This window comes from Rhinoderma darwinii, chromosome 12, assembly GCF_050947455.1.
Source record: "Rhinoderma darwinii isolate aRhiDar2 chromosome 12, aRhiDar2.hap1, whole genome shotgun sequence".
Lineage (NCBI taxonomy): Eukaryota > Metazoa > Chordata > Amphibia > Anura > Rhinodermatidae > Rhinoderma > Rhinoderma darwinii.
In genome coordinates this window covers 73898092-73925294 of record NC_134698.1, presented here as the reverse complement: position 1 = coordinate 73925294, position 27203 = coordinate 73898092, and the positions used below count along the sequence as shown (strand labels likewise).

The 27203-nt window shown below is 44.0% G+C and overlaps 1 protein-coding gene and 1 long non-coding RNA gene across 2 annotated transcripts; one reads left to right on the top strand and one right to left on the bottom strand.

Moving 5' to 3' along the window:
• Positions 1-779: 779 nt before the first annotated feature.
• LOC142664754 (uncharacterized) lies at positions 780-7681 on the bottom strand. The gene is made up of 4 exons (XR_012851365.1): positions 7451-7681; positions 3293-3395; positions 3058-3197; positions 780-1107 (listed from the first exon to the last, which is right to left on the bottom strand). It is a non-coding gene; the product is annotated as an uncharacterized LOC142664754 (long non-coding RNA).
• HHIPL1 (HHIP like 1) lies at positions 7281-26250 on the top strand. The gene is given in 10 exon segments (XM_075844055.1): positions 7281-7328; positions 7331-7615; positions 10728-11374; positions 12884-13027; positions 13982-14310; positions 17939-18065; positions 18378-18523; positions 20935-21016; positions 23236-23318; positions 25371-26250. Coding segments are annotated over 10 exon segments (2535 nt in total). The 3' UTR covers positions 26015-26250.
• The last annotated feature ends 953 nt before the right edge of the window (positions 26251-27203 follow it).

Sequence of the window (27203 nt, the reverse complement as noted above, 5' to 3'; positions counted from 1 at the left end):
GACCAACAGCGCTGTGACATACTCAGGCACCAAATAAGGGGATCCTGTTTTTATTTTTACTATGCCCCATCTCTTCTATGTAAAACCTAATACCACAGTACTCTTTTACAAGACTATGCAAGCAGTGGCCAACTACATATCTCCGCATGCCCTACAGGCCTAATGCATGCGGACTACACAGATCCGTAAATCGGCGTTGTACCTCTAGGTGCCCCCGATTTTATATATTGCCACATAGCAGTCTTTTTTTAATATAAATTTATAAGGAAAAAAAAAGTTCCATGGCACATGGTATGAACTCTTCTATGGGAGAAGGCACCATATGGCAGAACATGGACCATAATACGGGCCCATGTGCTGCTCTACAGGGTCTGTGCATGCGGCAATTTCACCCGTGAGGACCCTAAGAGAGGAACAGGTTGCATAGATCAGCGGCACGAACCTACTCCGCCATCAGAGGCAATATCCAGAAATGATACTACATGACTGATGAGGTTACAGCAGGGGAAAGACATCATAACAGTTTAATGGCCCGGCTATAAAATGGCCTATTGACAAACGAATGCGGGGAGATGATCGTTCGGCTATTAAAGGGACTGGGCAGTAAAAAACCCCATTACGGTGCCAGTAATATTCTCATAATTGTGCCAATACAAGCCGCCCCCCCCCCCTACCCCGTAAAATAAAAAGTCCCCGAAACTCTTCTGATTCAGTTTAGCTGCATCTTTGTTACAAATCCTGTATTATAGTAAATTACAACCAGATGTTTCCCTGTCGGAACTGCTGTTTATTTACTGCACTGATGATTCTCTAGTCGAGCAATTGCAAAATCTTCACGAAAAAAACAGAGGATAGCTTCTAAATGATAACCACATTTTATACTAAAAACAATTATATGCACCCACTGCAGTGTTCAATTATGAGACAGAACTTTAGCAAAGTTCATCCTGAGCTTCCTGATACAGAAACTGATGCCAGAATTGTTCCAATGCTTTCCTATGGGAGCAGTTTTGGCATCTGATGCATCAGTTGTGATGTCCGACCTCTTCTGGCGCCAAATAGAAATACGCTAAATGCCAGGATATGGACGCTGTCATCAGTTGGGTCCTGCTCAGGCATAAAACAAGTGATATATGTGAATAGAGCCTTAGCCTTATGTAGTTTTATATCTTTCACTCCTGCATAACGAGACACATTTGCCACTCGGGATTGTAGAAATGTTGGGTGACAACCTCTGGGAAAATTAAAGGGGTTGTCCACTACTGGACAATTCATGACCTATCCACCGTACATGATCTGTGGGGGTCCGACACCCGGACCCCGCACCGTTAAGCCGCTGCGGCTGCCTCCGGGCACCGGACGTCCATGCCAGAAGCAGATCGCTCCGGTCATGGAATATCGGTCAAGCTGCAGCTCTGCTCCTATTTAAAGAGGCTCTGTCACCAGATTTTGCAACCCCTATCTCCTATTGCAGCAGATCGGCGCTGCAATGTAGATAAGAGTAACGTTTTTTTTAAAAAACGAGCATTTTTGGCCAAGTTATGACCATTTTTATATTTATGCAAATGAGGCTTTCTAAAGTACAACTGGGCGTGTTTAAAGTTAAAGTACAACTGGGCGTGTATTGTGTGCGTACATCGGGGCGTTTTCACTTCTTTTACTAGCTGGGCGTTGTGACTAGAAGCGTATGATGCTGACGAATCAGCATCATCCACTTCTCTTCGTTAACACCCAGCTTCTGGCAGTGCACAGACACACAGCGTGTTCTCCAGAGATCACGCTGTGACGTGACTTCCTGCCCCAGGTCCTGCATCGTGTCTGACGAGCGAGGACACATCGGCACCAGAGGCTTCAGTTGATTCTGCAGCAGCATCAGCGTTTGCAGGTAAGTAGCTACATCGACTTACCTGCAAACGCCGATGCTGCTGCAGGACCTGGGGCAGGAAGTGAGTGACGTCACAGCGTGATCTCTCGAGAACACGGCTGTGTCTGCACTGCCAGAAGCTGGGCGTTGTGTAGAGAAGTGGATGTTACTTCTATACACAACGCCCAGCTAGTAAAAGAAGTAAAAACGCCCCGATGTACGCACATAAAACACGCCCAGTTGTACTTTTACTTTAAACACGCCCAGTTGTACTTTAGAAAGCCTCATTTGCATAAATATAAAAATGGTCATAACTTGGCCGAAAATGCTCGTTTTAAAAAAAAAAACGTTACTCTTATCTACATTGCAGCGCCGATCTGCTGCAATACGAGATAGGGGTTGCAAAATCTGGTGACAGAGCCTCTTTAAGTGAATAGGAGCAGAGCTTCTGTTCAGCAGCACGGCCGCTATGCTATGTACGGAGCCAACTGCTTCCAGTTCCGTATACTGCATAATGTGCCATAACATCCGGTGCCCGCAGGCCACCGAAGAAGCTGATCGGTGCGGGGTCTGGATGTCGGACCCGCACCGATGATATACCGATGACCTATTAGGTGGATAGGTCATCAGTCGTCCGGTAGTGGACAACCCCTTTAATGTATGTACTGAAAGAGGTTGTCCGGTTTAGAAAACCCATTTCCATACACCCTATTAGTGAAATCTGAGTTAATCTGTTTAGGATCCTCATCTGTTGACCAGAAAGAAGAGCGGTTATAAAGAGTGTCTCTCGCTCTGGAGGACCTGTCCTGTCCTGCATTATACAGACAACCCATTGATATGAATCGGCACTGTGTAATACTTAATTACCCCTGTGGTGGCGCTGCAGGGAAATTGAACACTTCGGCTACATTCAGACGAGCGTGTGCAACCTCGAACGTGAAAAACTCACGTTTTACACATCCGAGGTGCACCAGTGCGGGACGCGTTATCACTCACCACTAGAGTCTATGGAGGGATGTGTGACACGCAGTAAAATAGGACCCTTCACACGCTCTGTTGAAATTATAGCCGTGTGAACTGCCCCATTAAAATACATGAGTCCGTGTGACGGCCGTTGTTTTAACGACGGTCACACGGACGAGTTTCACGCTGGTCTGAATGAGCCCTTACTGCCGGGTTTCATCACAGATTACCTCTGATCGCTGGGGGTACCCCGCAGGGAGACACTTTGTGATCTGCTTATTGTCAAGGGACCCTTCGAACAAAAAAGGGATAGCCATTGTAATTGGAGGTAACGCCACAGCCAATATCTTGGTCTTCACCTCTATAATCCCTATAGGAGAGACAAAAGGTGACAGCAGTCTACAATGGCGTAATATCGTAACGGTATCACATGATATATAAAAAAAATGTGTTTATTGTACTCACAAACATCCACAATAATAAGGGGATCGACCAACCAGATGCCGAAGGTCCAACACATTGCCGTCAAGTAATTCACAGAGGGACAACAGTAGCAGAGGGGGACCACCTTAAGTTTTTGAAACAAAACGGTAAAACCTTTCCATTTGGTGCAGGTCAAATGGGGAAGAAGGATTAAGATTAATGATTGTTTGCTGTGTCCTGAATTTTCTGATCTCTGCTCTATGGACAACGGTCGGATAGTGAGATAATCTGTAACTGCGCAGACAATGTTGCATCAGAGGAACCTTCGTAAAGGAACGTTTTTAAAACAAATTCCCCCTTAAGGCCCTTTTGCACGGGCCAATTATCGGACAAACGCTCGATCAATAGCGGAATGTATAGTTTATGTGGCATCAAATATTCTCGTTGTCGGCAGCACATCCCCCTGTGTAAACAGGAGACGCGCTGCCGACATGATGGAAATGTATGGGGACGAGCGATCATAACAACAATTGCTCATCCCCATGCATTGCGCCTTGTGAAAGGAGCAAACGAGTGCCAATCAATGAGCTGTCTCGTTGATCGGCACTTGTTTACCATGTCGGGCCGTGTAAGAGAACCCTTAGGGTATGTGCACACACACTAATTACGTCCGTAATTGACGGACGTATTTCGGCCGCAAGTCCCGGACCGAACACAGTGCAGGGAGCCGGGCTCCTAGCATCATACTTATGTACGATGCTAGGAGTCCCTGCCTCGCTGCAGGACAACTGTCCCGTACTGAAAACATGATTACAGTACGGGACAGTTGTCCTGCAGCGAGGCAGGGACTCCTAGCATCGTACATAAGTATGATGCTAGGAGCCCGGCTCCCTGCACTGTATTCGGTCCGGGACTTGCGGCCGAAATACGTCCGTCAATTACGGACGTAATTCCCTCGTGTGCACATACCCTTAGTCTATGGGCAGCAATTACCTGATAATGGTATTTTCTCACTTGGGGTGTTATTTGCGAGTAGCTCACAATCATCGTATCCTTACTGTAATGGAAATCATCTCAGCATACACTGACTTCCTGGTGAAATCGTGGTGGACTTTTATACAAGCAGTGCAGCAGTGTAAAGCATGGGGGAGTGACAAAGTAAGCAGCCTGAACCACTGATAAGACAAAGGTTAGAATTCAGATTAATTTATTAGATAAAGGAAGATAAGCCACAAGCAAAGGTGCCTGGCAGCAGCTTCCTCCCCTCTCCCTATTCAGAATACATGCAAAAGCCAAGCGGAGTGTGCTTGTTTATAGTGGCATCAGGAGGAATAGATGACAGACGGCAGCTATCTAATGTGTATGGCCAGCCTTAGAGTGGACAGTGGCTAAAAAGAGCATCTCACAGCCAACTGATTTCAATGTGAACTGTGTAATGCTTCATTTCAGCTGTGGGGGCACTGCAGGAGAATCAAACACTTGTTGCCAGATCCCCCACTGATTACAACTGTTTGCTGAAGGTCCTAGAAGTGGAACACCCTGTGATCAGTTGATTGCACCAAACTAGACAACCTCTTTAATCTTAGTAAACAGTTCACACAGCATATCCAGTAATAAGAACATGCTGTGGCGTGGAAACTAAAATATACCAATATGTGGTACTATGGTGTATATAAAATGTCCCGATTTTCTGACTGCTGATCAAGCTCATTACCGATATTCTCCATCATTCACTGCACAGAAAAGCATAAAGCGTCCTGCTGTGTGCAGATGTGACCAAACTACAGGGGATCACTGTGATGTTTATTTCCACTCTACAAACTTGGACGCATTTTATATTTTCTAAAATCTTCATATATTTGCCAAAGCTTAGTACTGGCCAAAGCTAGTAAATCCTACATGATCCAGGACGGTCATCCTGTAGTCATTAAATATAGTGGTGTACAGATGGGATATTGTGAATGTCATTTCACCTTTTTTTTTTCCTAAATACTAAGACCATAGTTTCATTTGCTAGAATTAGTGTAACACTTATCTTATTTAGGTTCAGAGAGTACAAGAAATATAATTCGTCTACTAGTGATCATGAGATTATAACATTTAATTTCACAACAGGCTGTAAACCGATGGGGTTTTTATGCAGAGAATCCCCATTGTGCTGACCTCTAGTGGTCAATAAGAAAACCAAATGTATTTTTCTTTCCAATTTATATTGGCATTCTTATGAAAGTGTTCCTGTGATGAGCAGTGTAGCTTCTATTTTGAGGTCTGCAGTAATCTTTGAAGTCTTAGGTAGGTAATGTGTGGCCCTTCATCAATATTACCCCCCAAAAAACCCTAAGAAGCCTAATTCTGATCTGTAAACCAGTCTCACCCGTCAGACTGCAAATGTGAGATGTGAAGGCTATAATATGTGTGTGGATTGAAAATGACAGGTAGCAAGTCTTGTGTTGTTTTTTTGTTGTAATACTTTATGTACAGGGGCTTGAGGAACGCCCCCTACTGGAGGGTTATAAAAGGTGCTACTGGTAGGAGAATAGTTTAGAAAAGGGTGAAGGGGAATCTATACTGAATTGCGTTGGATTACACCTATACGAAAGTTCATATGATGACTATTAAGCATCTAGGTGAGGGATAGACTGGGGTTACTAACCACTGGACACCTGGGGCAATAAACTAGAGGAGCCTAGAAGTGGGGCAACTAATCACTAAGCGTCATGGACTAAAGCATCAGGACAGATGCAAGAGAAATAGTTGTAAGGGTTCTGCTAGGGAGACATAAGGGGGAGATCTATATGAGGCACCTATCGATGTATCAGCTCCTGGAGAACTAGGGGCCACATACTGCTCCTACACAGAAGTCCTCTGCTGTCTTTCTCCACCCTTAGCAGATACTACACAGTGGAGTCACATTACTATGACCACCAGCTAATATCCAGAGTAACGGCCGGAGTCACTGCATAGTGAAAGGAATGGGAGTACCATGTGCAGGAGGTGAGGTGCACAGTACAGGGGTAGGGGTACACAGTACAAAGGGCAGAGGGTACAGGATGGTGATTTTGAGATCTATAGTGTAGGGAGTGGGATACACAGTGCAAGGGGGTGATTTAGAGGTGCAAAGGTGGTGGGGCATAGTGCAGGGGGTGATTTGAGGTGCAAAGTGCAGAAGTGGGGTACACATTGCTTGTAGAGGGGGCGCACAGTACATAGCCTGGGGTGCAAGGTGATGATTTGAAGGTGCATAGTGCAGAGGTGTGGGTCAGAGGGGTGCACAGTACAAGGGCTGGGTGCAGGATGATGATTTGGAGGAGATGGGGTGCAGGGTGATGATTGGGCAGTGCAGGGTGATTTGGAGAAGGTGGAGTGCAGGATAATGATTTGGAGAGGGTGCAGGATAATGATTTGGAGGGGGTGGGGGTGCAAGGTAATGATATGGTGGGGGTGCAGGGTAATGATATGGTGGGGGTGGAGGGTGATTTGGAGGAGGTGGGGATGCAGGGTAATGATTTGGAGGGGGTGGGGTGCAGGGGGATAATTTGGAGGGGGTGGGGGTGCATTGGGATGATTTGGAGGGGGTGGGGTGCATGGCGATGATTTGGAGGGGATGGGGTGCAGGGGGATGATTTGTAGGGGGTGGGGGTGCAGGGGATGATTTAGAGGGGGTGGGGGTGCAGGGGATGATTTAGAGGGGGTGGGGGTGCAGGGGGATGATTTGGAGGCGGTGCAGGGCAATGATTTGGAGGGGTGGGGGTGCAGGGGGATGATTTGGAGGGGATGGGGTGCAGGGGGATGATATGGAGGGGGTGGGGTGCAGGGGGATGATTTGGAGGGGGTGGGGTACAGGGCAATGATTTGGAGGGGTGGGGGTGAATGGCGATGATTTGGAGGGGATGGGGTGCAGGGGATGATTTGGAGGGGATGGGGTGCAGGGGGATGATTTGGAGGGGGTGGGGTGCAGGGGATGATTTAGAGGGGGTGGGGGTGCAGGCTGAGCTCAGCCCAGGGGGAGGTGTTATTGCATAACAGGACAATGTGCAGCTGCTGCAGATCACTGGGGAGGGACGAGCTGAATGAACCGGATTGAGTCTCAGTGTCGGGGCTGTCAGGATGGGGCTAGCATGGGCTGCTTGGCTGCTGCTCCCGGCTCTGCTGCACCGGGGACTTTCTCACCCGCAATGTCTGGACTTTAAGCCTCCTTACCGCCCGCCGCAGGATCTGACCTTCTGCGTCCAGTACAAAGATTTCGGCTGCTGCGACTTCTCCCGGGACAGGGAGATCATGGACACCTTCTACCGGGTGATGGGGCACCTAGATGAGGCTGGCTACGAGCTGTGCGCTGCCCATGTGCAGGACATCCTGTGCCAGGTAAGTGCCCCCATCCCGGGCATCAGTACAGTCTAATGACATCTGCCATCAGCACGCGCCCAATAACCTAGACCAGTGAACTCCAACCTGTGGCTCTCCAGGTGTTTGCAGAACTACAACTCCCAGCATTCCCTGCAGCCGTCAAGGAATTCTGGGAGTTGTAGTTTTGCAAAACCTGGATAACCACAGGTTGGAGTTCACTAACCTAAATGGCACTCCCAGTGGTGGGAGTAGCATCATTTTTTCCAGGTGATAGGTCACGTTATCTGTGCCAGGTAAGTAGGTATGGAGTGACATTATCTGTGCCAGGGGATAGTGGGTATGAAATCATGTGATCTGTGCCAGGTGATAGTGGGTATGAAGACATGTGATCTGTGCCAGGTGATAGTGGGTATGGAGTCATGTGATCTGTGCCAGGTGATAGTGGGTATGGAGTCACGTGATCTGTGATAGTGGGTATGGAGTCAAGTGATCTGTGCCAGGTGATAGTCGGCATGGAGTCAAGTGATCTGTGCCAGGTGATGGTAGTCAGGAAATTTATATTCGATCCATGCCATGTGGTAGTGAATATGTCACATGATCTATATTATAGTCCTTGCCAGGGCTGAGCTAGCAGAGGATTGGCATGGCCGGGTTTGCATGAACCGATAAACGTAATCTTTGGATAATTATATTTTATTGACATGTTACGATTATCTTCGTAGCATTCGGTATCGTTTGCGTGGTATGAATAATGGCTGACAATAATTCCACATAAGACATTTTACAAGCTCACAACATAAAAAGCAGAGTAACATTACAAATACTTATTTTGTACGTAAATCGAGATCTAATCAGGTTTTATTCCTTCATGTCCAAAGTGGCTTAAAATTCTTCTGGTTGCCCTTGGAAACAGACTACGGCTTCGCTCCCATGTTGTCAGACTTGCGACTTAACATCTTTGATGTAATTGTCATCTAAACTCCCTTTCTGGTAACAGAAAAGCGCAGAATTCTGAATTTTTAGCTATCGATGTGAACAGAGGAGAAAATATAATTGAACCCTTGAGACATTAATATGGAAAAATCAGCAGATATCGCGTCTTGTACTAGGTGAGGACGTCCTGTGGACATAACGTAAGACATGGAGTGCTGATCTACAAGTCCAGAACTATATGTATACAGATGGTGTCAAAGCTTGTGCCAGGTGAAGGATTATGAGGGGTGATTCATATGATGCCGGAGATAGTTGCCAAGCGAGAGATTATCACACAATCTCAGAAGAACATCTCAGGAGATCACATTATGTTCTAGGTCTTAAGGAGTTGGAATCAAATTTATAGCAGATGAGAATGATAAATGGGTTAATTGATGTTCAGACGATAGGTCTCCATCATTTCAAGCTGCTTGGACCCCTGCGATCAGGTATAATCTGCAGGAGAAGGTTCAAGTGCAAGTGTTTCTTTTCCCTGCAGCGCCACCACAGGTGGAATGGCATATTACGCAGAACCCATAAGCTATTTGTGTAATGCACAGACATGTCAGGTCCTCCCAGCGCAAGAGTTTTCTTTGTAGTCACTTTCCTGTCAAAGTGCCCTAATAGTTTTTTTTTTTTCTTCTTCTAAACCCGATAATCCCTTTATTAGAAGATTCCCGGTAAAGGGGTGTCAGTGCGTTATACATTACTGGGATTCACCTCTATATGAAAAACGGTGAGACCAAGGTTATGTTCACACGCTAAACAAAAAACGGCTGTAAAATACTGAGCTGTTTTCGAGGGAAAACAGCCTATGATTTTCAGCCATTTTTTAAACCAGAAATGTTTTTTTGAGGCGTTTTTTGGAGCTGTTTTTCTATTGACCCAATGAAAGACGGCTCAAGAAGTGACATGCACTTCTTTTTACAGGGAGTTTTTTTACACGCTGTTTTTTCAAACTGCCGCGTAAGAAAACGCCCCGTCGGAACAAAACAACGTTTTTCCAATTGAAATCAATGGGCAGATGTTTGGAGGCGTTCAGCTTCCGTATTTTCAGCCGTTTTTCTGGGCATTTACGGCCCAAAAAAAACGGCTGAAAATGAGCCCTGTGAACATACCCTAACCAGAAATGGAGCCACATCAATCTCAATTTGTTTAGGTAGTAAGGGTTTATGTATCCTAATGGGCCTATGGACAGAGAATTTTTTTGGGGATTTACCCACAAGCCGTTTTCACTGGGCACCCCGATGTTCACAAATCGGAGAGTGGGCCGAGGGCACAATGCCCTTTGCTTCTCCAAAGAATAGACCAGGGTGGAGGTATAGTACGAGCAGTAGACCTCCTGTCTAGTTCTATACGTTACTTCTGATTTTCGCTATGGCACTCCGTACGGCTCCATAAAACTCGCATGTCCGGCCGGACCACTGTGTCACTTTGATATAATTGTTGATGGGACAGTAGCTGCCAGGATCTTCTAGTAAAGTCCCAGTATAGATAGAACCCCCTGATCAGCCGCTGGTTAAATTTGGGCCGATAGATATTGTGTTTCAGCTCCTTTGTAGCGCACCTGTGCCTATTTTCGTTTAACTTGGATACCCTGGTTCAAAAAATTTACCTCGGCCATCCACCTAGCCACCCATGGCCATCCACATAGCTGCCCGTGACTTCGCGCCACTGTGAATTGGGGCCTAGATTTCTGCCTCTGCATCCCTTCGAGCTACACTGAAGTCTGTATCCCCAGTGGGAACCATATTTATTTTGAGAAACCAGTATGGCCGCTATTACATCTCTGACACAGGGTGTCACATCTTTCCTAGAGTCCTGAAAGGCAGATTGCCTAGTTATTTAATTACCTTCCCTCTTATACAAGCATAACTAGGTAGAGTTGCCATTCTGGAACCTGGAAAACCAGACTCGGAGCTTTAATGGTGGTCATATTGGTAGCCACCCAGCTTTCCCAGAAACAGACATAACTACGATATTAAAGAAAAAAAAAACTCACACCGAGTAATAACTCAAGGACTTATATTTACAAATTATATTTTCACCATTGCTTATGTCTGTATGAATGTGATAGTAATGCTGTCCTGTATCTTATGAATTCAACTGTGCAAAGAATGGCGCAGCTTATTTTGTCCCCTTTTCTCTGCCATTTTAGGAGTGCTCTCCTTACGCCGCTCACTTATACGATGCCGAAGACTCTAGCACCCCAGTGCGCTCCGTGGCTGGACTCTGTGAGGATTATTGCGCGGACGTCTGGAAAAAATGCAGATCGCTTTTCAGATACATGACGTCGGACAAAGAGTTATTGGCCTTGGAAGGGAATGTGGCCAAGTTCTGCCGCCACTTGGCTCTAGACGACGCCGATTACTGTTTCCCTCGTCTGTTAGTGAACACAAAACTCAACCAGAACTTGGGCCTGGTGACGGCTGACACAGAGGGCTGTCTGCAGCTCTGCCTGGAGGAAGTAGCGAACGGTCTCCAGAATCCTGTCGCCATGGTCCACGCCAACGATGGCACACACCGCTTCTTTGTGGCGGAGCAGGTTGGCCTAGTATGGACCTACCTCCCTGACCGCTCCAGACTGGAAAATCCATTTTTAAATATCTCCAAAGCCGTCCTGACCTCGCCCTGGGAAGGAGACGAACGAGGATTTCTAGGAATTGCTTTCCATCCAAATTTTAAACATAACGGCAAAGTCTATGTTTACTACTCGGTGGAAATTGGCTTTGACGAGATCATACGAATCAGCGAGTTCAGAGTTTCCTCTCATGACATGAACGCGGTCGATCACAGCTCAGAGAGGTAATTTTCCACACGTGTTCAGGAGCTTGTTGTGCGGCAGCGGCTCTTTCAAATATTAACGAGAGCTGGTTCTCTGGGCACCATGCCACCTGTCTGGAGCCTCCACGGTATAATAAAAACATAACATTTTGCTGCCAATTTTGGAGTGACCGCTCCCATTACGAAAATCTTATGCCAGGAAAATAATAGAACATTTGAATGCGGGCGGGGCAGTGATTTTTATTTTTTCATTATGAGACTCTGTGTGTGTTCGTCAAGGAGTTCACCAGATGACCCTAAATTAGGCGCAAATAGTAAAAGAATACAGGGCCTCATGTATCAAAACTAACTCACTAAAAAAGTTGCCTTGTTGCCCATAGCAACTAATCAGAGTTTAGCTTTCTGAACTTTTCTAGACTGGCCTGGAAACATGAAACGTGAAATCTGATTGGTTGCTGAAACAGCTCTGATATATTGAGCTAAAAAGGGCCCGTCTGATTTGGAGGAACCATTTCCATACACTCTATTATTGAATTCTGAGGTAATAGAGGGGGTTCCTCTGTTCAGGATCCTCATGTCTTGACAAGAGTGGAGAGCCGTTACTAAGAGCGTCTCTCTCTGGAGGACCTGTCCTGTCCTGCATTACAGACAAACCATTGATATTAATGGACATGTGTAATGCTTCATTTCCCCTGTGGTGGGGCTGCAGGAAAATTTAACACCACTTTCTGCTAGGTTTCCCCACAAATATCAACTGATCGCTGGGGCCCCAGAATGGGGGCACTTTGTGATCAAATTATTAGCCTAGTCCGTGTGGAAGACCATAAGAGAGCTGTCGTGAAACTAAAGGAAATGAAAGCCCTACTGGTTGCCACAAAATGGTGCTCAGACTGGGATTCCTTGGGTCCGCCCTAGGAAATGGTTTTGAGGGCGCCCTCATCTATACAGGACATGTACACTTCCACTTTTAATTATTTGTAAACTTGTTATCCTTGTACACACAGGACATATCATCAATAAAGACTAATAAGTTATTTGTGAATCCGCTCTTAAAAAAAATAGATCCTTGTAGTTAAGGGGTTGCCTCCAAAGTCCGCTCTGAATTAGGTTGTCTTCTGCTGGACCTTGGCCCATAATTTTGTCAGAGCCTGGGCCCACCAAAGGATGCTTTGGCACTCTGATGGGCCTTTCCCCCAAAATAAACCAAAAACACTCTGATAGCCTTTGAGTAGTCCTCTATAGGAAACTGGAATACTACCAATATAGTTACCATGAGACTCTCAAAGTTGTTGTCACTTAGTTACTTTGCTCCTATATCACTGCATAACTACCTGAGTGACAACCCCTGTGCAGCCATATTGGATCTCACCCAACGTTCCTAGAAGCAAGAGTAACCAAAAAATGGCTAAATATATATTTTTTAACGAGATGATTCAAGGACTATAAAACTCTCATCAGGATAATCTCATAGTGAATGATCTCCTGTATATGCAGGAAACTGGGTCATTAAATTTTAGCTTTTATTTTTAGGATAATCTTGGAGGTGGAAGAGCCGGCATCCAATCACAATGGCGGGGAGGTGCTCTTTGGGGATGATGGCTTCCTCTACATATTTATTGGAGATGGCGGCATGGCTGGAGATCCGTTTGGAAAGTTTGGAAATGCTCAGAACAAGTAAGAACATTCACTTCTATCCTCAGGGAATTTTCGTGCTATGTCCTGTTTCTAATAATTCACCAGCTATTTGTCCTCTAGATATATCACAAATTGAGAAGAGCACGGGAGCCATGATATAGTGTAAGCTGAAAACTCTGGAATCCCGAGATAATGTAATGTGGCTGATTGACCTTAAAAATTATAATTTTCAAGTTTTATTTTGACCATTATTAAATACTCAGCTGGCCCATTTGTCAAAACTTTAGAGGACGTTTAGGGATTAGGATATGGGCTCTAAGCAAAATGGGGATTGAATAAATAAGATTTTTTTTTTTTTTTTTTTTTTTTTTTTTTTTATATTGTATTTGGGTTCTTTTTGTTATGTTGTTGTTTTTTTTTTTTTTACTTTTTTTCCGTTTTTTGCTAGAAATTCCCCTCTACCATCCTGCTTTCCCATAGTCTTGCTTACATAAAGCCTTCTAAGTACCAATTATCATTATTACAAGCTATTCAAATACTCTCTTGGTTGGATTCTGTGCTGTCCGGAGTATTTCTTATTCAAAAAATGGCCAGGTGGTGCAGGACTAAGCTACTTGGCCGTGTTTTGGAAAGAGAATATGCCCCATGTAGGCATACCTCCTGACTATCCTGTTTTAGTTGTACCTTGATTGGGTGGCGGTTATGCACATATGCCCCAAAGTGGGCATTCTGTAAAGGTTTGTGGGAGTTCCTTGGCGTATCAGGGCAGGACATAAAAAGCCCCACAAATGGGGATTCAAAAGTTGAGAGATATGCAGGTAGGTAAATATGGGGGATGGTAGAGCAAGCGTCTCAGGTAAAAATATAAATTTTGAACATTTGGCCCTGAAGTAATTTTTTTATTTTAGAATTATTCTTTTTTTTTTTTTTTTTTTTTTTTCTGCCATTCTTTATTGTGACCTGCCTTTTTGTTCTCTTTTTTTTCAATTCCAGATCCACATTATTAGGCAAAGTCCTCCGCATTGATGTGAATCATAACAACCACGGGCCTCTTTACCGAATCCCACCAGACAACCCATTTATCAATGACCCATCTGCCAGGCCCGAAGTCTATGCTTACGGGGTGAGGAACATGTGGCGCTGCTCATTTGATAGGGGAGATCCCCAGACAAAGGAAGGGAAAGGACGTCTGTTCTGTGGAGATGTAGGACAGAATAAATTTGAAGAAGTCGACATTGTAGAGAGAGGAAAAAATTATGGCTGGAGAGCCAGGGAAGGCTTCAGCTGCTATGATAAAAAACTGTGCGCCAATTCTTCACTAGGTAATGATTGCCTACCATGTGGCAGATTTTCTGCTGATCATGAGTATATAATCACTTGCACATCATTATTTATGGGGGGAAATCCACTACAAAGCTTACTTTGATAATCAAAAGGTAGCTTCTGCTGGGGTCCATGTACTTGGACCCCCCTGATTCCCAAACCCGTGGGGCCATGGCGCTCTATAAAGCCTCAAACCCCTTGGGACATTGTTGTAATTTTTCACTTTTTGCTCCATTGAACCATTATCTATTTTCCGAGAGCAGGTACAGATTTAGTAAGCACCTACATGACCAACGCGCTATGCTATTTACGTAGTGCGCCATTCTAATACACTTGTTATTAGAGCAGAGCACTACATAAATATCATAACGCAGCATGGTGCCTCATGTACATAGAGTAGTGCGCCGTTTATCATATTGGCGCTACATCTTTACCAATAGCGCCTTTTGCTTTGGAGGACCAAACATGTCTGTGCGTTACCAGTACAGCCTATTGATTTTAATAGGCACTGTGTGTAATGCTTCATTCAGCCTATGGGGGTGCTGCAGGGGAATTGAACACTTGCTGCCGTGTTCCCCCACAAATTACAACTCATTACTGGGGGTCACAGGAGAAGGACAAACTGTGCTCTGCTTTTTGTGGGGGAATCCTTATAACAAGACAGGATGGTCCGTACTCTGCGACAGTATTGATATATGAGGCCAGCGATGCAGATAAAGAGTGAAGCTGTTGTCCATGGCAACCAATCAGAATGTCTTTCATTTTCTAATGCAAGCTGGATCCTGACTGGTTGCTATGGGTAACGGCTTCACTCTCTGCCTGCACCGGTGTTTATACATGAAACCCAATGTCTGATAGAAAAAAATATTTTAGAAATTCCCAGAGCAATGAAACCATCTTGAATTCATTCAACTTATCCATGAGTAGAGCTGTGTAAAATATTGGAGGTCATTCATTTTAAAGGAGAATTCCCAGAGGCGAAACTTGAAGCTCCAATGCAAAATTTGTAACCGGGCCCCCATCTACTATGTGATCTGTATAATACTGGTGTCTTCTTATGTGGTAGAGGGGTCTTCGGGCCCCATAAGGCACCAAGGCCCTTGTGTGACTGCTACCTCTACATTCCCTATAACTACGCTAGTGAGAACTCCTTGGGGTATGTTCACACAGAGTTTTTTTGCGGGCAGAAAATTCTGCCTGTAAAAATCAGCTCCGTTTTTTTTGGAAGTGGTTTTGCACCACAGGCGTTTTTTGACACGTTTTTTTTTACCTTTCTTCAATAGGCAAAGGAAAAAACCGTAAGCATTTTTTGCCCAAAAAATGCGTCGGTCGTTCGAGGCGTTTTTTTCCGTCTCCCATTGATTTCAGTGGGGTTCTTGAGGCGGAAAACGCCTCAAGATAAGGCATGTTGCTTGAGCGTTTTTTCTGCCTGCGGGGATAAAAACTCCTCCACCTCCCATTGAAATCAATAGGACGCAACGTCGGCCGTTTATTTCCACAGCAAAAAACGTATAAAAAAGCCTCAGTGTGAACAGGGCCTTAAAGGGAACCTGTCAGGAGGATTTAGGCCACCAAACTGTTATCCAGGGCGGTAATAGATTCACAATGATGCCATTGTATACGCTGGGTGTTTAGGAACGGCACGCTATATGCAAATTCCTCTGCAGTCACGTTGGCCGGTTCCCTTCCTGGCTTGATTTGACGTCCATCAGGCCAGGATACATCATCAAGAGCCAGGTCCGGCGGCATCTGGCGCATGCGTACAGAAGCAAGTGCATTGGCCTGGCGGCATCTGTTACATTGTGAAGGTGAACCTGTCTGAGGCCAGGACACTCGCTTTACTACCCATTAGCCGACAGAGTCATGGGACTGTAGGAGGAGCGACATCACCCCCATGACTCTTTTCACGTAATCTGCATATAGTAGTCGCCGCTTTTAAACCTATTTTTCTACATTATGCTGCATCGGTCAGCGTATACAAGGGCATTATTGTAGAGGTTTGGAGGCCTAAATCCCTTCTGACAGGTTCTCTTTACAATTTTCTGTTCTAAACCACCCAATCAAATTCCACTGATCTAGTCATAGACCCTCAGATATTCAACTGATACGACCGATAATTTGCGCTTTTACTGATAATCTCTATATTCCATTCTTTCCACCTGAGGTTTACATAGAAGAGCGGGGGGCCATAGCAAAAAGATCAAACTGGATCCCTCACTAAAAAAAATTTTTTCGGACGCCTCTAAACATCTGCCCATTGATTGCAATGGGAAAAACCATGTTCTGTTGCGACGGGCCGTTTTGAAAAATGGCCGCGTAAAAAAAAACGGCTGCGGAAAAGAAGTGCACTTCTTGGGATGTTTTTGGAGCCGTTTTTCATAGACTCTATTGAAAACCGCTCCAAAAACGGCCGTAAAAAATGCCGCGAAAAACGCGAGTTGCTCAAAAAACTTCTGAAAATCAGGGGCTGTTTTCCCTTGAACACTGCTCTGTATTTTCAGACGTTTTTGAGTCTGCGTGTGAACATACCCTTATACTAACAAGTATGCCACGTACCAACTGAGGCTGGCCCCCCTTTTCTTCATGGTCTGCCTCCATAGTACGTACACCCTTGGTTCCAAACCATTTTGTCCCAGGGGCTGGAAAATGTAACAGAAGCAGCAGCTTCAGATTTACATTGGGGTTTTCCTCATTCACGTCGAGCTGTGACCGATTCCCTTTAAGAAAACTTTGAGGATTCCGTGCTCTGTGTCTTGTAAGCCCATTGGATATCCCCCCCCCCCCCACCATTTCTGTGAGTTTCTGAGGTTAGATCTTAGAATACGCGTGCAAAGTGCAGCAGTTTACTGTTAGATTCTCGGCCAAGATCACTGGAGCATTGTGGGTCTGCGGCAGCCAGCATGGCCGAGTTCTTCACCTTTTATTGATCTAGTTGGAGACCGGGTGTATAATGTTAATTTTCTAGCATGTGTCTAGAAACACATCCGATTTTTACATCTATACAAATAACCAATCGGGCCAAAAATTATTATCAGTGTAGTCTCTGCAGTATGTGATACACTCGCTAATATACATTCCGGTCCCCCGTCGTGCTGATTCTAAGAATTTCAATGATTTTTTATACTGCTGCCGGGGGACCGGAAGTCTAGCTGCACAGACTTGTTTGATGATGATATGACTCTTCATTATGTGACCGACCCCGCTGTACTCTATGTACTCGCTGTACTACTGCTCCTGCTTGTACATAGAGTACAGCGGGGCCGGTCACATGAAGGAGAGTCGTATCATCACCAAAGAAGGCTGTGCAGCTAGACTTCCTGTCCCCCGGCAGCGCTATAAACCTCTATGAAAATCCACGTATTACCCCTTTAAACAACCACACATCAGGTTGCAGACGCTTCTGGCTAATAATGGGGGATCCTGAGTTTAGAAGCCCCCTATATTTGCTAAACGTGCCCTAACGGTTGTTACAACTGCACTTCCCCTTTAAGAAGCTGTCATTTATTGATATATAGACTTGAATTACGTTCTATTTGTGAAATTTTACTTTGAATTATCTTATTGTTTTATTTTTTTATCCTTTTTAATGTTTATCTTTACTAAATCAAGAAATATGTTTCTGTGCAGATGACATTCTTCCCATTTTTGCCTACCCTCATAAACTGGGGAAATCTGTCACCGGCGGATACGTGTACAGAGGCTGCGAATTTCCAAACTTAAATGGCCTTTATATATTTGGAGATTTTATGAGTGGGTAAGTTTTGACTTTTCAAGTGTATGTGTGTGTATATGTATAATATATATAAAAAAGCTTCAGCAATGCAGTAAAATTCCTTTTAATCTGGTGCGATAATCCAGTGATCATCCGGCACATGTTTTCTGCAATATAATGTGGATAATACAAGATCAGAAACAGGAGACTGAGCAGAAATCTTCATTTAGGAATCGGGTGCCAGATCACCGGACCTTGACAACATGACGGAGACTTTTCCTTCTGTGTATAATTACATTTGTTGTCAAATATCCATCTATTGATTAAAAAGTTTTTTCTTTCTTGTCACAATAGACGATTGATGGCCTTGAAGGAAGATCAGAACACGGGGGCATGGCAGTACCATGAAATCTGCATGGGGATGGGGCAGACGTGCATGTTTCCTGGTCTTATCAATAACTATTACCAGTACATCATCTCCTTTGCTGAGGATGAAGCAGGTAAATGGGATAAACTGATTCTGCGTCTCATATATTCTCCTAGAAGTATCCAGCAGTCACACGTCACTTTTGCAGCAAAACAATACACACCTCAACTGCTGCAGAACATCATAATACAAAGCTCTGATGCTGCAGAATGTCATTTACATAACTAAGCTGCTGCAGAATATCATTATATACACCAGATGCTGCAGAACATCATAATACACTTCTCCGATGCTGCAGAACATCATAATACACTTCTCCGATGCTGCAGAACATCATAATACACTTCTCCGATGCTGCAGAACATCATAATACACTTCTCCGATGCTGCAGAACATCATAATACACTTCTCCGATGCTGCAGAACATCATAATACACTTCTCCGATGCTGCAGAACATCATAATACACTTCTCAGATGCTGCAGAACATCATAATACACTTCTCCGATGCTGCAGAACATTAAAATACACATCTCAGCTGCTGCAGAACATCCTAATATAAATCTCAAGTTCTGCACGTTTTTGAAAAGGATGAGGGCATTTTATATCAATTATTCGTTGACAAAAATCTCCCCCTTGGGCTATGTTCACACGCTTAGCAAAATACGTCTGAAAATACGGAGCTATTTTCAAGCGAAAACGGCTCCTGATTTTCAGAAGTTTTTGTAGCAACTCCCGTTTTTCGTGGCGCATTTTACGGCAGTTATTGGAGCTGTTTTTCAATGGAGTCAATGAAAAACTGCTCCAAAAACGTCCCAAGAAGTGACATTCACTTCTTTTTCGCGGGCGTCTTTTTACGCGCCGTATTTTGACAGCGATGCGTAAAATCACGCCTCGTGGGAACAGAAAATCCCATTGTAAGCAATGCGCAGATGTTTGTAGGCGTAATGGTGCCGTTTTTTAAGGCGTAATTCGAGGCGTAAACGGCCCGAATTACGTCTGAAACCACTGTGTGAATATACCCTTACCCTCCAAAATGAGGTTGTGTCAGTTGCTGTTCCCAATGTCTCAGAAGAGCCTAATCTTCTAGACGTATGATATTTTTATTTTTTATTTTTTTATTCCTGTGGTGGTAAAGGGGTTGTCTGAAATCAAAAGAAAAAGATCTGCATTTTTTCCCGGGAATCCGTGCCACTCTTGCCCATTTGACTGTGTCTGGTAATGCAACGTTCACTTAAATGGGGCTGAGCTGCAATACCAGACGCAGCCCATGAGCCAGAGTGGCGCTGATGCTGGGAAGAAATGCAGTTTTGTGGGGTTTTTTTTGTTTTTTTTTTATCTCGGACAACCCATCTGAATAGTCTGTGGTTACAGTATCACTGTCATTGAGATCAGTGTTTTAGTGCATTTCTCTGTCCTTGCTCCTTCTGTGACATGTGAATTCATATTTCAGGACACTGAGTGACAGATAATATTGCCGGGAGGGGGGGGGGGGGGTTTGTTTTGCTTCTTCCAGTTTCTGCTTGACTCGTTACAGCGGCGTCTCAAGCCTTTTTCTAAAAAAATAAAAAATAAATCTTCGTTTAGCATTTATGTCCATGAGATGTCTAGTTCTGGCAATTGATAAGTAAATTTCCTTGCTTCATGGACTATGACTCAAGGTGGTCATACACATTGAATGAATGTCGTCCCAACCTGCCAACTTCGGTGGGACCAGCCAAATATCTAATGTGTATGTGGGCGTCCGACTCTCCCCTAAAGGCAGAAGTCGGGGAAGAGAAGGATCGGGCAGTTGGATCTTACCATGCCCGATCCTCTTGTTCTCAGGGAAGACTAGCTGCCACCAGAGATATCTGGCAGCGGCTTACTCCCCACTCGGCCAAGCTGAGTGTGAATGGGAGATTTTGGAGGAATAGCTGTCTGCTATATAATGTGTAGGCCTGCATTTGGCATCATGGCTTCAGTTTATAAAGCAGCTATCATGGATCCACTTTAGAATGAATCCCAATTATAATGGGGTCCGTGAGGCTGATTTGGTGTGTTGCACTTTGTACTTGTGAGGTAGGTGTATGCAGACTGCAGTGTTGGGTGGATGAATGTGCTAGGTGCGCAGTGAATGGTCCCATAGGGCATATCACAAGAACCATAATGCACATTGGTCCACATTTAGCAAGACCGTCCTTCAAATATGTTGGCGATAGCGACCAATCATAGCTGAGATTTCATTTCTTAAAGTGGGAGTCCCATCTTGAAAACCCCCGTCCATATACCCTACATGGTCTTTGTTAGGAGCCCCTGTATTAGCCATTACCGGAATGATTCAATGCTATGTAGTCCGAAACATACCCTATATGTTTTTAAAGGATGACTCTTTGATGTTTTATAGGTGCTATGTGTGACCTGCCTATAAATACTTGAGGTCACCTGCAGGCAAAATTTCTTGTGATGTATGGCCATTACCCTGACTTTTTGTCTTCTCTTTCAGGGGAACTGTACTTCATGTCTACCGGTATACCAAGCGCCACGTCCCCCACCGGCGTCGTTTACAAGATTATAGACACGTCAAGGTGAAAATAACCCGAATTTATCAAATTTATGCGAGGAAAGTCCTTTTAATATAGATAATTCAGGAAGTCCGCACGTGTTTCTAGCGCAGAACACAATCCTTCTGATCTAAACAATCTGGACTCGAGACTGCTACAATGTATCAGCGCAGGTAAAAATGTATCAAACTCAGGATAGGAGAGAGACTTGCATCGCTGATGCATTTAGCTCACAGAGGATTGTAAACTGGATGCAATTGTAACAAACTTTCAGATGTGAGAGGTATTCGGTCAAAAGGGGGGTTCAACTTATAATTATAAATGTGTATGTTCCTATTCACTGACGGCAAGCAGTTGTCTTCAAAATAGTGTAGGATTGAAATACAAAGTTAAAGGGGTTTTCCGGCTTCTGATGACCTATCCACCGGATAAGTCATCAGTACATGATCTGTGGGGGTCCGACACCTGGACCCTGCACAGATCAGCTGGTCCGAAGCCTCCGTGTACCGGATGTACATGCCAGAAACGGTTGGCTCCGGCTACAGAATAGCGACCGAGCTACAGTATTCAAGGGAATAGGAGCAGACCTGCAGCTCTGTAGCACGGTCACTATGCTATGTACGGAGCCAACTGCTTCCGATTCCGCACATAGAATAATGTGCCGCAACTTCCGGTTCCCACAGGCTACCGGAGCGGCTTATCGGTGCGGGTGTCGGACCCGCCCGATGACATACTAATGAACTATCCGGTGGATAGGTCATCGGTTGTCAGAAGGTGGAAAACCCCTTTAACATATTAGAAAGTTGCAGGAATCTTTCATTGTGCAGTGATTAAAAGAGGTCTCCCGCAACGCTGCGGGTGTCAGATGTGATTACAGCTGACGCCATGCTCTAACAGTTGGGATCGGAGATACCTCTGATCCTGGACGTTTAACTGCTTAGATGCCGCTGTCCATATCGACCACGGCATCTAAGCTGTTAAACAGAGGGGGCAACCCCCTCTGTCACCCCATTGGCCACCCCGTGACGCGATTTTTAAAATTAAATAAAGTTTTTACAAAACCATATTTAAAAGTAAAAAAAAAAACCTTTTTAGATTTCCCCCCTAAAGTTATGTAAACTATGATCAAAAAGTTGCATGCACCCCAAAATAGTATTAAATAAAAACGACCGCTCCTCCTCCCCTGCAAAAAAAAAAGTCCTTACACCACTTAATCGACGGAAAATAAAAAAAGGTATGTGCCTCAGAATATGGCGTCACCAAACAGATTTTTATTTTAACAAAAGTGTTTTTATTTTGTACAACATAAAAAAATATATATAAATTTAGTATCGCTGTATTTGTACTGACCCGCAGAATAAAGTCAACATGTCATTTTTAACCCACTGATAAATGCCGTAAAAACAAAACCCAAAAAACAATGGAGGAATTGCTGTTTTTTTTCAATCCATCCCACAAAATAATTTTGAAATGTTTCTCAGAACATTTATACGGTACATTTAAAGACTACGACTACGACTCCTATGGCTTTTGTAATGTGGGGAGGTAAAATAAAAACGTGGAAAAAATGGCTGCGGTGGGAAGGAGTTAAAGGAACACATTGCAAAACGAAGGACCTGAGGGGGCGGAGCATGACTTAGGGATGCTTATTCGATTTGTTCCTTGACTCCCTGTGTCATGCACCGCCCCTTCAGGCCCTGCACTAGTTATAACGTAGCTTTTTCAGTTATGCCTAGAAAACTCCTTTAATATGTGCTGGAACATAATATACGGATATATAAATGTTCCATATCTCGGAACATTCTGCCATTTGATGGAAAACTTCAATGCGCTAATGAACTTCACTAATTATCTCGTTAAGGTTGTGATAACGTCTACATTAAAATATCTAATGCGGCACCTCGTTACACTGTACGCACATCTCGTATCATGTACTCCGCGTCCGTGTGTCTGTTAATGTTCAGACTGATTATCGGATGAGGCAGAAAATTTGCGCTCTCGCAGCTGTGCCGGCTCGCAGTTCGCTCTTCTGTTGGTCGACTGATGAATTTATTGCTCAAATTGTCCGTTGATGGTAGGCATGAATCATTAGTATCCTCTAATTAGGAATACACGTCAGATGGATCGCTCTTCTGTTCAGTCTCTCAGGTCCTCTGATCGCTGTAAACGGCAGCTGATATCCCGGAAGCTTTTCTCCTAGGCTCTGAATTTCACGGCTTGATAAGTACTTTCTGTTGCCACAGGAGGGCCCCGCCAGGCAAATGCCGTTTTCATCCCCTACCAGTGAAGACGAAAAGCGCCACTGTGCCCTTTGTACCAAAAGAAAGTAAGTTCAGAAATCACCTGCAAAATATTTAAAGAGGCAAAACATCATTTTAATTTGCGGCTTTTTCCTTCCTCTTTAAAGCGAGCGCTAAGTTCATGCTGTCCTATATGACAGAAGTATGAGTTATTGACAAGGCCAGGCATCTTAAGGCCTCATGCCCACGGCAGAGTTAGGCACAAGATGCTATATGGAGATATATCAGATGGGCGGTTCCTCTTCACCCTCACCGGACCTCTTCCGTGATTGACAGATTTCTTCCTAACTGTGTATAGGGTGAGATCTGTCAATCACGAGCAGGGTCGGGGAAGGCAAAGGGGAGCCAACCATGCTACACATTTTTTACTGATCCTACATAGCATGTAATCTAGTCCTGTGGGGCATTCACAATCCTGCTAGTTGCCACTGGAAACAGTCCTCAGGTTTGTCTCCAAATACTAATGTAGGGGGCAGTTTGTTTTTATTCTATTTTAGATTACTGTACAGTGCCCGGTGTATAGAGATGACTTCTCAGAACGCAAATCACCAGAACAAGCTCTATGCAGACACTGAACAAGCAGGGAATACTGAAGGATTTTTACTCTGAAGCCTACAGAATAGTGTGTGTAGCTCTGGAGTATAATACAGGATAAAACCCAGGATTAGTACAGGATAAGTAATGTAATGTATGTACACAGTGACTCCACCAGCAGAATAGTGAGTGCAGCTCTGGAGTATAATACAGGTTGTAACTCAGGATCAGTACAAGTAAGTAATACAATGTATGTTGGTCCTCCCATTCATTCACTTTTTTTTTTTAAACATTTTTGTGTGTAATTGTCCACTTTCTGCATAGATTATGCCAGGCCATTGTTATAGGGCTGTACAGCAGACCCTTTACTCAGAGAATGTGGCGCTGGTTCTCTTGCCACGGGCGTATGTAGGTCATCCCTTGTCGGAGAATAGTTCTCGAGCTGTGTTTGTTGTCTTGGCAACAAAGATCTTTTCCATGGAATCGTCTCTATACAAGTAATCTACATGCACAATGACCCATCGGGCGGCTTCTGTGAGACTATGACGCAGGTCTGGACTCGGCACTCTCATCGTAGAAACTATTAATAGTACATGAGGTATACAGCTAGAGGGAGGTCTGCTAGGAATTGGACTGAGCCAGTTGCATAATGTTGTGATCCCTGACTTTTTAGTTTCGTGTCAAGTAAAAGCGTTAATTGTTATAGAGGATATAAGGATGAATTCAGATTTGTTGCAGAAATCCATGCACATGCTTCAGAAACCACCCCATTCAGATGTATAAAATGAATTTTCAGTCGCAGTATCTTCTGCCACAAATCTGCCTCATAACAATTTGATTTTATAATAGATTTGGGACTCCTCATGACAACGCAGGAGAGAGATATATAATAGAAGTTTCTTCTGTTTGTATACCGATACTATTCTTACAATCTTGTTTTTTTTCTTTATACATTTATAGTCTGCATTACAGGTAGCGAAATGGTTAAAGGGTATCTACGCCTTTGCGACCATTTTTTTTTTTTTTTTTTATTGCTCTAATGTATTTAAAATAAAAAGAAAAGTCCTTTCGTTTTGTGTCTACAGCTCCTACGCAGACCTATGTGTCTTTGCAGGGTCATACCAGTTTGTTTGTAGTCTCTAACTATAGTCATGTGTTACTCCCTTCCATCTGCCTCCTCTTCTATGGCATGTGACACACGACTATAGGATCAGACTACACTGGTTTGTTTGTAGTCTGTAACCATGGAAACACATAGGTCTGCATAGTAACTGTAGACACAAAATGGTAGATATTTTTAATTAAGCAAAAGTGCTTAAAATATCATTCTAGTGTTATAATGTCACAGATCCATAGCGCAACTTAACATTTCTGGTGAGGAGAACATTTTGGGATCCTATTAAAGCTGCGATATGCTACTCGAGTTGTGTTGCGTGTTCATATAAAATGGATTTTTAAATGGCCATGATGTCACATGTTCCTGTGTGTAATAAAAAGTTCACCTATTCAACTATTTATTTTATTTTTTTATATATAATTGACAGAATTAATAATAAAAACAACTCCAACAAAACGGCCAAAGGTTAAACCTACCTCAAAACCTTCCGGGAGGACCAGGGTCACCCTGCAGCCCCCTGCCAATCCAACAGCTGATTGGGTGGAACAGCTGTTAAAGTTGATGCAAGGTCAAGGGGAAAATAAAAAGACGCCAACCTCCACCACCGCCAGACCAGCCACAACAAGACCACCAAAACCAAAGAAAGGTGGTAAGAGCAACGAAAGACGAGGCAATAGAAAGAAAAATAAAGCACAAGGTGGTACCGATTCTAAGGTGAGCTCTACAGAGTTACGTAACGGCGCAGTACGCTTGGCAAACAGCCAGAGATCCGACCGTGGACGGGTGGAAATCTACGTCAATGGAGAGTGGGGAACGGTATGCGACGACTTGTGGAACAGCAAGGCCGCGAGTGTGGTGTGTCGCCAGCTGGGGTTCCCATATGTTATAAAAGCCGCCAAACAGGCAGAGTTTGGGGCGGGACGGCACCGAATCCTCCTCGATGATGTTGACTGTACGGGAAAGGAGAAGACTCTGCTGGACTGCAAGCACCAGGAGGTCGGCAGAAACAACTGTAGTCACCAGGAAGATGCGGGAGTTATATGCAGCCACACAGAATATTCCGAAAGTTGATGGATTTAAAGAGTTCACATTCCCTAATTTTCCTCAGGCTGGAATGCGGCCTAGTAAAACATTGAAGCCAAATTGACTAAAAAGTACACCACAAAATAGACCAATTTATTTTTAATGAACGAGCATTCTAAATTGAAATTCTAGATTCTAAAATTTTTTGACATACTGGTGTAACATTGTGTTTATCAATATGCCAATTTTTTGCTGTATATAAATAAATGTATCTTTTTAATCAACACCGGGGCTCGTTTATCAAAATGTCATAAAAAAACGATCTTGTTTCCCATAGCAGCCAATCATAGCTCGGCTTTAAAGCAATCCTCCGATCCCAGGACAAAATTATAAATGTGATGGGGTATATAGAGTAATATTACCTGGCGCCATCCAGGTGTGCCCCTCTGCCGTGGATCCGCCATTTTAGGGTCCCCTCTGTGATGTCACAAAATGGTCGCAGCACTTCTTAGACTATGAGTCTGAGATACTACCTCTGTTCACTGTAGACAGAACGTGAGCAGCTCTGGCCAATCCGAGAACATTGGGGTGTCTCGGACTCGTAGTCTAAGAAGCGCTGCGACCATTTTGGGACATCAGAGAGGGAACCCTAAAATAGCGGATCCACAGCAGAGGGGCACACCTGGAGGGCATCAGATATTATTACTTTATATACCCCATCATATTTAAAATGTTGTTCTTGGACCAGAGAGTAGCTTTAAATCTTCTAAACTACCCTGGAAAAAAATAAAGCTGCGCTGTGATTGGTTGCTATGGGCATCAAGGTCCGTTTTCCTGTCAGACGTTTTTATAAATTAGGCCCAATATGTAAACATGACGCCAACATTTGTACCACTTTAAATTGAAAACATAGCTACACCCTTAAAGGGGTTGTTTGGTTTCAGTGAAAAAATTTTTTTGGGGGGGATAATGAAGTTTACTTCCAGTGGATAAAATTCTGTCTATGGTCATGTGATGGACACACAGGTGCAGGGATCGTTACAGTTACAGTATGTGTATCAGACCATGGACAGAATTTTATCCACTGGAAGTAAAAAGTAAATGTTCCTACTGAATAAGCAGAGCAGCAGAGATCTTGAAAACAGTGAAACTTTAATACAGAAAGCATATTGAAAAATATTATAACTTTTTTATTTATACAAAAAAAATAACATTTAGGCCGAATTCAGACAACTTT